This window comes from Hippocampus guttulatus, chromosome 19 (genome assembly GCF_054856545.1).
Source record: "Hippocampus guttulatus isolate MCC_2025c chromosome 19, RoL_Hgut_1.0, whole genome shotgun sequence".
Lineage (NCBI taxonomy): Eukaryota > Metazoa > Chordata > Actinopteri > Syngnathiformes > Syngnathidae > Hippocampus > Hippocampus guttulatus.
This window is the reverse complement of record NC_141279.1, coordinates 7,876,749-7,888,219: the sequence shown is the minus strand read 5'-3', so window position 1 is coordinate 7,888,219 and position 11,471 is coordinate 7,876,749. Positions and strand designations below refer to the sequence as shown.

At 51.6% G+C, this 11,471-nt stretch overlaps 1 protein-coding gene across 2 annotated transcripts; it reads left to right on the top strand.

Annotated features, from left to right (window-relative positions):
- Window positions 1-345: 345 nt before the first annotated feature.
- Window positions 346-10,907, top strand: cep131 (centrosomal protein 131). 2 transcript variants are annotated; one of them, XM_086138177.1, is made up of 28 exons: window positions 346-504; window positions 1,473-1,684; window positions 1,759-1,850; window positions 2,369-2,459; window positions 2,539-2,654; window positions 3,000-3,104; window positions 3,175-3,342; window positions 3,529-3,646; window positions 3,737-3,844; window positions 4,174-4,366; window positions 4,496-4,590; window positions 4,666-4,773; window positions 4,910-5,140; window positions 5,294-5,455; window positions 5,526-5,720; window positions 5,906-6,046; window positions 6,127-6,252; window positions 6,449-6,565; window positions 6,922-6,951; window positions 7,351-7,453; window positions 7,544-7,853; window positions 7,919-8,036; window positions 8,502-8,576; window positions 8,678-8,820; window positions 8,922-9,099; window positions 9,263-9,459; window positions 9,553-9,613; window positions 9,699-10,907. In XM_086138177.1, exons 2-28 carry the CDS (start codon window positions 1,487-1,489, stop codon window positions 9,768-9,770), a joined length of 3,651 nt encoding a protein of 1,216 aa, XP_085994303.1. In that variant the 5' UTR covers window positions 346-504; window positions 1,473-1,486; the 3' UTR covers window positions 9,771-10,907. The 2 variants fall into 2 exon arrangements, with proteins under 2 accessions (XP_085994303.1, XP_085994304.1); XM_086138178.1 differs by lacking the exon at window positions 6,922-6,951.
- The last annotated feature ends 564 nt before the right edge of the window (window positions 10,908-11,471 follow it).

Sequence of the window (11,471 nt, the reverse complement as noted above, 5' to 3'; positions counted from 1 at the left end):
AATTAGTCTAGTTACAGTTCATTTCCTCAAATTATTGACTGATTTATTGGCCATTTTCCATGAAAATAAAATAATTCCTGAAATTTGTATATATTTACTTTTATATGCAAGGGACAAAACTATCACCTTTTCCGATTTTTATTTTTTATTTTATTTTATTTTCTGGGGTGAGAAGACGTTTGTCTGAGCCGTCAACCTCCGGAGTCAGATATGGCTACAACCAAACACTTCCACGGTTTCGCCCACTTGACGAGTCATCAGTTTAAAGATGAGATCAACCAATCAGAGGCAAGAAGAGGAGCCGGAATATCGAGCACGAGCCAATGGGCTAACGAAACAGGCGGAACTAATGGACGCCATCGTGAAGAGAAGATGTTGACTTTGAATATTTGGTGGTTTTCGTTTTTCTCTGGTCCCAGTGCGTAGGTTATCCCGTTAAGTGGACGTTGGCATTCCCCGTTCCTCGGAGAGTTTCTTCAGTGATGCGGCTCTTCACATGCTAAAGTAAGTTTGTGTCTACGTGTTTCGGCGTGTAGGAGGCGAGCGAGAGTTAGCTTGCGCTGTCTGAGCTTTAGCTTGTGCTCTGTTGGCCTTATTTTTTTCTCTTCACATTTTGGAGCAGAAAACATGAAATGTGTTGAGCTGCAAGCTGGCGTAAATTTGTGTGCCACTCTAATCTCTTCTCGTGTTCTACACTTTGCGTCGCTGCGCGGTCGTCGTGGGGAGCATTTTGCCATTTAGGATCATACTGACTGATTATTGATTTTGTTCTTATTTTTCATGTTTTTGACCACGTTCCTTATTCATTTCCTTGGCCACCTCGGGGCAACATGAGACGAACTGATAGATAATGTTGAGACATCTTATTCAACTCATCTTTCCTTGTCAGTACTGCACTAATACGGTCTGTCCTCCACAGAGGATAATTTATATATGCTTGTGAGTATTGTTATGGTCTGCCTAAAAGTGTACCAACGTTTGTGTTCACAACACATTGCCTAAAGCGGACATGTGCAGCTCCAGGCCTGGAGGGCCGCTATTTTCCATCTCTCAGACAGCTCTGAAGCAGCATTAGAAAGATCCTGATTATCCGACTCAGGTGTGTTGTAGCATGCCTGATATATGTATGTTGTAAATGTCCTTTCGACCTTTCCAGGAGCTCGTTTAGCTGCCAGCAGTGTAGAAGCACCTTTGGCTGAAGCCTTTCAGGACCTGGATTTGCCACCTCAGAATTTTTTTTTTGTGGGAAGGACCACGGAAGAAAAAAACATTTTCCACAGCACCTTAGAGGTTGGGAATGAGCGGTGGACACCACTCACCTGGTTATGTGGAATTTGGCTGGTTAGCTGCATGCGAATGCGGCTCAAGTTTTCATTGATATGAGCAGAATGCAAAGGCGGTTTCTGTTGTTTGTAGTCATGGTAATGCAAGTCGCTTTGTTGTGATCAAATGAACCGTGGTCTTATGCATAGGTGTGAAGTGAAGGATGCATGCCACGCGAAGTCCCTCGTCCATCTCGGCCACCCCGCCGGGGGACGCCCTGGACCTCAGCTTGTCCGGCTCGCGGCTCTCTTTCTCCAAGAGACCCGGCGGCGGTGCCGGCATGTTGCCTGCCGGCAAGTTCTTGGCCCGCTCTGTGTCAGTGTCGGCGCCGTGCGAAGCCCGAGGCAAGCGCAACACCCTGGTGAGGAGGAGCCGCCGCTGCGCATTGAAAACTTGCGCCAGTGGTCTGCGGAAAACGTGCGTCTATCTCCGCAGGGCGACGGCGTGGGAAGTCCTCGCTCGGTCAAGAACCTGCGGCGCTCAAACAGCACCACACATGTCAGCCAGCAAGCACACTTTACGCTCAGGTACCATCGTGAGCTCCCTTGACACACACACACACACACACACCTTTTTGTGTGCGTGTGTGTGTGTTGTCACAAAACAAAAGGTCTAGTGGGGGGTGGTCAAGACCTTCGGGTCAGGTTACCCTCACCCCACCCGGTGGAACCAGTGCGAGAAGAAAAGTGTGCGCTCTTTGCGCCTATTGTCCGGCATCTGTTCATACCCGAAGCCTGCCGCCCCCCACGAGCCAGTCTTCGAGTCCAGGAATGTGCAACGTGAATGCTGAAGTGGCCCTGTGTTTGGCTAACCGCGTTTTCAACACCTCCCCCGAAATATCCTCGGTACAGAGTTGCTGACCATAAGCCCGAGGCTAAAAACGCAACGCAACACGACATTGATAAGGACTGGGAAAAGTGCGACTCACATTTAAAACGATTTGTTCCAGATCCACTTTTAAAAATTATGTATTTATTTATTTTAATGTACAACATAGAACAAAATGAGTGTGTATTTGCATCAGTGTTACTTTTGCTCCTCTCAGTCCGGACCACCACAGCGGCGACTACCTGACCGTGTTAAACAGCGGCGCCGACGGCCGAAAGAAACCGGACGGGACCACCTGGAACATCTTGGTATACATACACATACACACACACACACACACGTCTCATCTACAAAGCCTTTTCACACGTGTCTTTGCCATGACGTCAGGACGAGCAACCCTGGGCACCCGCCGCGCTCGCCGTTGGCCGTAGCAGCGCCAGCGCAGACGCACCCAGCAGCATGAAGAGACGAGACCCCGCCGCATCATTCACTGCCAACAACAGGTTCCGTTCACTTCAGGACGCTCTTCCGAAAGTTGTGCCAAGCGACAGTTAACTGGAGACGCTTTCCAAAGCCTTCCATTGATGTCAAACGCTCAAGACAATTGAAAGAGCCTGCAATGTCCACTTTAAAGATTTTTTTTATATCTATGAAAATGTATTTTATTTTTTAGTTTGTTTACAAAATCTTAAATGGTAGAATTATTTAAATAGACTGGGGGAAAAAAAGATTTTCTATTCCTCCCAAAAATATTATTTTTAATTCTCACTGCTATTGTCACAAAATCAATTTTGATGGAAGAAAACAAGTATTCTTCCCTTGAGATCCTAACGCCTGTTCTCGGTAAGGAGCAACAAGGGCGCCGTGGGCAACGCCGTCACCACCATCTTGCACAACAACCACGGCGACAAGCCGCTGACGCCCAAAAGCTCCAACCAGAGGCCTCCCTTCAAGTACGTCCTTCCGCCCACCTTCCAGCTCGTCCGCGACGGCCTCTGCGACTGCCGCTGCTTTTTCTTTCAGCAACCTCCTGAAGGCCAGCGCCAACGACGACGTCTCTCTGGAGAATGGCTCGCTCACCAAGTCCCAGAAGAACTTTTCCTCCACTTCATCCAACAACAAAAGTTCGGTTCCGCGCGGCAGCCAACCCCCGCAGCGCTGCAACCAAGTCTCTGAGGAGGAGGCCGAAAGGTTTTGCCATGCATTTAAAAGTAGTTATGTAGGATTTCAAAATCCCCAGTTCATTGCTTTGGCTTCGCCACAAAAAACGGCTAATATTGAAAAAAAAAAAAGTTCCAAAAAATACAAATAGCGAAATCTAAATATGCGACTGTGGATGGAGTTCTTCCAAGTGCTAAAGTGTTTCGAACCTTGCAGGTACATCCAGCAGGTCAACCAGGCGGCTGTCACCATCCAGCGCTGGTTCAGGCGACACGCCAGGCGGCGCCGCGCCAACCAGGCGGCACTGCGACGCATCCTGGACAGCAAAAGAAAGGTCTGCAGGGCTCTACAAAGCCATTTTTGTTTTTTTGCAACATCCTACGAGTGCGCCGGATGTGAACGACATGGATCGCTGCGCTCGCAGGAGTGGCAGGAGCGAGCCGAGACCGAGAGTCACCTGGAGACTCCTCGAGACGACCGCAAGCTGATTCGGGAAGAAAAAGCTCGCCAGGCGCGCCTTGCCGCTATCCAGGTAAGTGATCACCAGTCTGTCTCGACATTACAAACACATTTTTGATTGCTTTATTCTTTTGTACTTTAACTGGAATGGATGCACCAATTGTCGATGATTTTGAATAGCCAGAAATCCATTCGGCAATTATTTAATGACATCAAGGAATTAAAGGTTTGTAGGCCATGGGTGCATTTAAAATATTTTATTTATAAAGGACCTACCCTATATATACAGAAACGGTGAATTTAATTGGAGCTAGTTAGCCACTATTTAATGAAAATTTCTTTTCATTTTGTTTAAATAAGAAATGGCATTGCCTCAATGTCGCCCCCTTGTGGTCACTACAGGAGCTGCAGCAGAAAAGAGGCCAGCATCATCCTCCTCAACCTCCTCAACTTCTGGGCCCAGAGGCTGACGTAGAGCACCGCAGGACGAGCGGCATGGCGCCAGGCAAGAAGCCAGCCAAGATTTTGCCGAGTCGCGCATCTCCAACCAACAGCATCAGCGTGTCGCCAACACATGCCAAAGCCAACAACACTGGTGCGTGTGTTATGTGTGCCAGTCTGAGACGCGTGTGAGCGCATTTATGTCCATGCGTGTGTGATGTCCCCGGCACTCATTCATCACATGCACGCACGTGAATCGCATGCATGTGCCTTTGTGTCACAGACTTCCACGCGAACGCGGCAGCCGACTTGAGCGAAGTGAGCTTCAGGGCGGTATCTCCGGTGTTGACCAATCACAGAGCCTCGCCATGCGCGCAGGTCTCCAGTCTCCTCCCTTTCCGAGCGCCTTTGCGGGTCTGCTGTTCTTCTCATCTTTTTTTTTGTCCTTGTTAGGAGCGTAACGGCGTCGCAGAGGAAGATGATGGCGACGACAGGGAGTCTATACGTCAAGCGACACCTGGTTTGTCTCGCCTGGCGGTCCCTGAGCCCAAGCCTTGTGTCGTACGTGCAGGTTTATGCCAGCCGTGGGGGGGGGACACAGCAAATCTAGGCCTGTAATATTTGTGGCACATGTACCCCCTGAAAACTGACTGGTGCGATGTCGCCCCCTGATGGTGGTGTTGTGTATGATCTGCAGCCGCCAGCCCAGACCAAGCCGGAAAGCGGCAGGCGAAGCGCCACCGCCCGGCTTCCCCTGAGCGCCAGAAGTCCTCCTTCGCCCAGGAATGTCAGCCCCGTGTCAGCGGCAGATGTCAAGGCTAAGAATGCGCCATCTGGCCGCCGCGTTCCGGCCGAATTTGCCGAACTGTCCTGTTTCCGGGCCGTTTCCCCCTCCTTGTCCAGTCGCGGCGGTTCTCGGTGTTCTCAGGTGATCAGGCCACGTCACTCACCCGGGGATGGATATATTGGAGTGTATGCGCAAACCCATAGATATGTGGAGTCCTTGATCGTTACATTTGTCTGTTGTAGTTTTTTTTTCTTCTGACTATGTTTTGACTGTCCTGTATTCCCCGTGCTCCAGGAGCATCCTCGCAGGCGTTTGAGCGGCGAGGATCGATCCTGCGCGACGTCCAAGTCCACCCTCAACGACCTGCTGGACACCATCAAGCTGCTGGAGGAGGAACCCGAGCGTCTTTCCGAGCCTAAATGTTACAACAAAGACAAATACGCCTGGCTCGACCAGGTGAGAGCGCGTCATGATGGAAAATTGACTTTTGAATGGCTCGTGCCTTCAAACTTGATTTCCTTTCAAGGACGGTGATGCGGATTCGCTGACGGCCGACAACCTGGAGCGCCACATCCAGCTCAGCCTGCCGCCGCCGCTGCCGCCGGACGGAGACGGAGCGGCGCTGCTGTCGGAGGCCAAGTTACAGAGTATTATGAACTTCCTGGACGAGATGGAGAAGTCGGAGCAGGAGCGCCCGCGTTCCACCGCCTCGCACAGAGAAGTCAGTCAGTCTGAGGCTGCCTGCCCCCAAATAGCCGCTCCGTTTTTGCTGCCTCTCCATCTTGTGTGCATTTTTTGAAAATACATTTTTAGATCTCAGAATTTTGCCATTGGCAGCATTAATTTTGTTAGTTAGTTAAAAATCCCAATCCGGTAATGCTGGCATTGCTCTTGGCATGTTGTCAGGCAGCATTTTTGGAGGAGGAGGCAGCGCTTGCGTTGGACCCTGCCTCGGCCACCGCCACCCAAGTGTTGGGATCCATCATGAGGATCAAGATGGAGCTGGAGGAGAAGAATCGCCTGGTGGAAATGCTGCAGAATGCACTGGTAACAATACAACAGTGTGCGCCCCCCCCTCGGTTTAAGGCCTGTCAGCTCGTTGACGTTTTCCTTCCTGTCCCGGTCAGGCCCAGCAGAGGGAGCTGACGGTGCAGCACGTGAAGGAGACGGAGAAGGAGCTGAGCCGAAACCTGCAGCTGCAGAGGGACCAGTACGAAGCCACGGTGCAGAGACACCTCACCTTTATAGACCAGGTGGGCATGTTGCACAACCGCCAGTGACCTAAACGGAAACGTGACGATTTCCCAAAAAGTCTGGCCATTTCAACAATGCAAAAAGATCCTTGAAAATACCATGATGGGTTCTAGAGAAATATCTGTTAAAAAAAAAAAAAAATAATAATAATCTTTCTGCGTTCATGCTAACATGCGCCTGCCCCTCCGTCCTCAGCTGATCGGTGACAAAAAAGCTCTGAGCGAACGATGCGAGGGCGTCATCGCCGAGCTCAAGCTAGTGGACCACAAGTACACCAAGAAGATCTCCCAGATGCAGGAGCAGCATGAAATGGTGACCGCCGCCTCACCTTCGCCTTCTGGCTTCCGTAGCCTTCCCGCCCACACACTCGTGCGCACTTTGTCCTCCCTCGTGAGGCGCTTCGGCACACTATTAAATGCTCAAACGGCTTCCCATAAAGCCGCTTGAGCATCCAGGGCGATTTGAGACTCAAATTATCTTGCAAACCTGCTAGAAGGTCATCAAAGATTTCTCAAGGAAATTCATGATTTAATTCATTTTTTAAAATAACATCCGGCTTCTGTTGCACGTCTGGCTTTCTTTGCTTAAACGACGTCTTCTTCTTCCCCCTCGTCATCGCCGTTGCCGCCGGCGCCGCCGCCGAGGCCGCTTCTCCTTCCCCGCGTCAGGTTTGGCAAATCCTGGGTCCGCTGTGCGAGGTAACGTTTGCCACTCCCCCTGCGCCGCTATCTTTTCTCTTTTTATCCCCCCTTCGCTCGTTTGTGCAGCGCACTGTCCGTCCTGCCGGATGCTCACTGTTCGTGTGAGTCCTCATCATCACCACCACCGCCTTGGCCAAGTCTTCATCCTCGCGCTGCTCCTCACATTTCTTGTTGCATGTTAACGCACACTCGACACCGGCTGACCGTCCTCCTTCCGGGAGCTGCAAGTGACAATTGTCTTCGTACTCTTCTCTTCACCCCTCCCTACTTCCTTACATCCATCCTGCTGCTCCTCCTCCGTATATTCCCCCATATTCTGCGCCATCTCCTCCTTCCCTCCTAATCTTCTTTTTCCTCCTCCTCTTCCTCCTTATCCTGCTTCTTGCCCCCTGACAGGAGATCAAGAAGCTGAAGGAGCTGATGAGTGTGACGGAGAAGATCCGGCGGGAGAAATGGATTGATGAGAAAACCAAGAAGATCAAAGAGATCACAGTCAAAGGTAAAACCGGCGTGCGCCTCCCCGCCTGCCCCTATTTGTCCCGTGCCTATTATTTCTCATCCTCGGCTTCCTTCTCCTCCCGCTGGCCAGGCTTGGAGCCCGACATCCAGAAGCTGATCTCCAAGCACAAGCAGGAGCTGAAGAAGCTGCGCACGCTCCACGAGGCCGAGCTGCTGCACGCGCACGAGCAGGGGGCCGAGCGCTGCGCTCGACAGTGCGAGGAGCTGCGGAGGCAGCTGGAGAACGAGAAGGAGGAGCAGTGCCGCAGGGAGCGAGACTTGGCCCGCCGCAAGTTTGAGAAGCAGCTCCAGGAGGAGGAGCTCTCCCTGCAGCAGCACAGAAAGCGCATCCACAAGGAGGTGGCCGACGAGAAGGAGCGCTTGGCGCAGCTGGCGGCCAGGTACGACCTGAGCGCGGGTTGAAACGGAGGTGGCGGCTGCTTTCAAAGACCTCCGTCGTGTGCAGGCAGCACTCGGAGATGGAGGAGTTGCGTCGACGCATGGAGGAAAACTCCTGCATGGCCGGACGGGTTTTCAGGGAGGAGCTGGACAAAACCAGAGAGGAGCAGGAAAGGAGACACCAGGTGGGGGACCGTCGGCCTCCACCAGATTTAAAAAAAAAATATTTTTTTTTTTAGCTTTTCAAAACGCATTCTCACAACATTACCCGTTTGTTAGCGTCACATTATATTTATTGATTAAAGATGTACAACATAATTCATCAGAATGCTGTCTCTAGACTAGTGGAGGCGTGTACTATTGCAAAGATGATGCTTGAAAGCAAGGAAACACACACTCGCACATTTGTGTGTTATATTCGCTTGTATGTAGCTGTGTCGTACCGTGCTGACTGCAGTCAGGTGGTTAATGCAACCGACCAGCAGTTGTCAATCACCCGACTTGCTACCTTGACACCAATGACTGTTTTTGCATTAGAGGGGCTTTGGCGCCGTCTTGTGGCCACTTGGCACATTTTATCGAGCGCACAAAAAGTTGAGTGGAAGCAAATTTGAGCATTTGCATGTACCGGTACTTGATTGTGTCCTCAGGCGGAGCTGATGAAGCTTCAGGAGCGTTTTGACCAGGAAAAGATTAGCTGGGAGGAGGAATATAGGAAGAAACAGGTGAGACGGTCGGGAGCAGCGCCCGTCCGGACCCCCGCGCTGGCCCATGCCCGTGAAATGCGACGGTGTGCCACTTGCCGATGACACGGTTTGGCGCTTAGGAAGCGGGGCTCCTGAGACACGAGCGCCAGCTGCGAGAGGAGCTGCGGCAGGAGCGCGACAAAGAGATCCAGCTCGCCATCTGGACCCTGGAGGAGGAGACCAGCAAGGACAAGGAGGAGAGCGAACGGGCCGCACAAAACAGGTAGCCATGTTACGGGATTTCCGCTCGCAGCCGTGATCTTAGTGCGAGCGGCGCGCGTCAGCCGTTTGCCAGACATGCTGAGAATGTTTTTTGTTGATCAGGGTGAATCGCGTGCGGGAGGCGTACGAGGCGGAGCTGAAGGAGTTGGAGCGTTCCCTGAGGGAGGCCCTGGACAAGCAGCAGGAGCTGAGGAAACATCACATAGACGCGCTGCAACAAGTCGACGCGCTCAAGGATGCACTGCGCCGCAAGGAGGAAGACCTGCTCGTCGTCACGCAGGTGAGAAATGACATCGCCTCGCCTCGTGTGGCATGCCAGAACATTTTTGTGACATGTTGACATCATGCGGCATATGAATTCACACGACGTTGCGTGACATCACGCGTCATCGCTCGCCACCGCGGCTCAGCCTTTTGTTTTTGCGCCACGTCGGTCTGTTGAGAACCGGGACCAACTCCTGGAGGAGCGCCACGGTCTGGCCTCGGTGATCCAGCAGGAGTTCGACGCGCGCCTGCTGCTGGCCGAGGAGGAGGCGCAGAGGACCAGGGTGGAGGCGGAGGAGGTGCGCGTCACACTGCAGGCGGAGGTGGACAGGATCAGCAAGGAGAAGGAAGACGAGCTCCACGAAGTGCACCAGCGGTAAGCAACCAAAGTCTTTGCTTGTGTCGAGAATCTCTGCCACCATCGGGCCACTTCCGTTGCGATGCTCACGGATGACATCATCACCTTCAGAGTCAAGGCGGCCATCTTGAAGAAAGACGAGGCGGTCAATGCTCTGCGGAGGCAACACGAGGTGAGTGGCGTGAGCAAGGACGCCGTCTTCTGTTTGGTTGACGGCGGGCGGGAGTCAACGCCGTCCCTTTGCTGTCGTCCGATAGGCTGCTCTGCAGAGGGCGGAGCACCTGGAGGCCTTGTGGGACGAGCAAAGGAGGCAGCTGATGGAGAAATGACCTCAAGACCGCACTCTGAAGTACTCACTCGCACCCTCACAGGAATGTTTCTAGTGTGTCGTGGGTATTTATTTTTTTTAAATGGGCATCATCGAAAAAAACCCCAGACACGCTCCTTTTCAATGTTTTTCATGCGGCAGGTAAATCCACCTGTTGCGGATCGTCTCACCGCTCCGCCGTTTTGTGCCGATGACTGACATTGATGTCAAAGTACCTTCAGGTTCGCAATGCGAACGTCACCGCTGGCCTCTTTTCTGTTTGGTCACCTGACCTTTGAAATGCAAGCCCAAGGGCACTTTGACCTCAATTTCAGTTGAAAGTAGAGGGTAGTGGAAGGCCAAAATGGCCGCCACCCGAGTTGGATGAAAATCGCGCTGCTTGATTCTTATTCCACGAAGGCAATTTTCATCAGAATACCATGCTTGGACTCGGTGTAACGTAAGGTGACCTGAAGTCGTATCTGTGAAGTCACAAGTGACAGGAAGGATCAGCTGGAACAAACTGAAACCCTCTCTCGCACCCCCACACCACTTTCTGGCCCCTCCCACGACGGAGCAAGAATGTCTCAATGATCCTCAGATGTTTTCCAGATGTTTCTGTGACCAGCCCGGGCAGGCCTGCACCACTGAGGGTTGGGTGGAGGCGGGTTGTGAAATTTATAGTGACTCGTGTTTTGTTTCTGGGAAGCGGGCAGGAAAGTCTGTCGAATGTTCTCAAAAGAAGAAGAGGACGTGTCAGGATGGGCGATGTGTTTTGAGGTGGCCTGATTGCAGTGTGGATGCGCCAGCATGCACCGAGAAGAATGTTCAGGAGGGGAAAAAAGTTTGGGGGGCGGGGAGTGCTCCCAGAGCGCGTCAAGTCACGTGACCAAAACGAAGGACTAAACGGAAAAATGAAGGAAACCCGTGCTGATGCATTCATTTTCACTCGCTATTTATTGTGGTGGAAAAAGCTTTTGGACCACCGGGGGGGGAAATAACTTTTTTTTTTCTTTCTTTCAAAATGTGTTCATGAAAAATCCATTGATACTTTTTCTACTCTGTCAAGTTATCAGATGTCATAATAGAAAATTTACCACCCTTTTATTTGAGTGAAATGTGCTCAACAATAAACATTAGCGAGACGAATGTCACCCTGTCCGTTCGCAAGCCTGGGTCTGTTCTTACAGATATTGGACAGATACGAATCTGAGCTCAAGCTAACTCCAACGTCATTTCATCTGCTTCGAACTTCCTTTAAGCTATCAGTAAAGGGAGCATCTTAACCCAGACTGGAATTTGAACACCATCACAAAGTACTTCTGAGTTGCCCTTTGCTGCCTCCAACAGGACAAAGCGTGATGTCAAGGGGGTGGGACAAAGTATTGTGCGTCTTGTGACCCACTTTGCTCCGGAGCTTGTCTTCCAGCGCATTTTGCTTTCTGCCGATGAAAGCCAAGATAGCTGGCGGGCCACGGCGCCGCGCCGCACGCCAACAAAAGAGCCCCTGTCACCGCCTGCGGGTTCCGATCTCAAATTCAAAGAATCGCGAGGAGACACTTTGACCCCCTCCCCCAAGGATGACTTGACATACGTGGCAAGAAGCCAAGCAGTCGACATGCACAGAAAGACGCTCAGGCTGTGCCCATATGTGGAAGTTACGTCATCAAAAGTTGTTGCCTTCATTTTGCCTTTCACTTTTGCCACGAAAAGTGATCGTAAA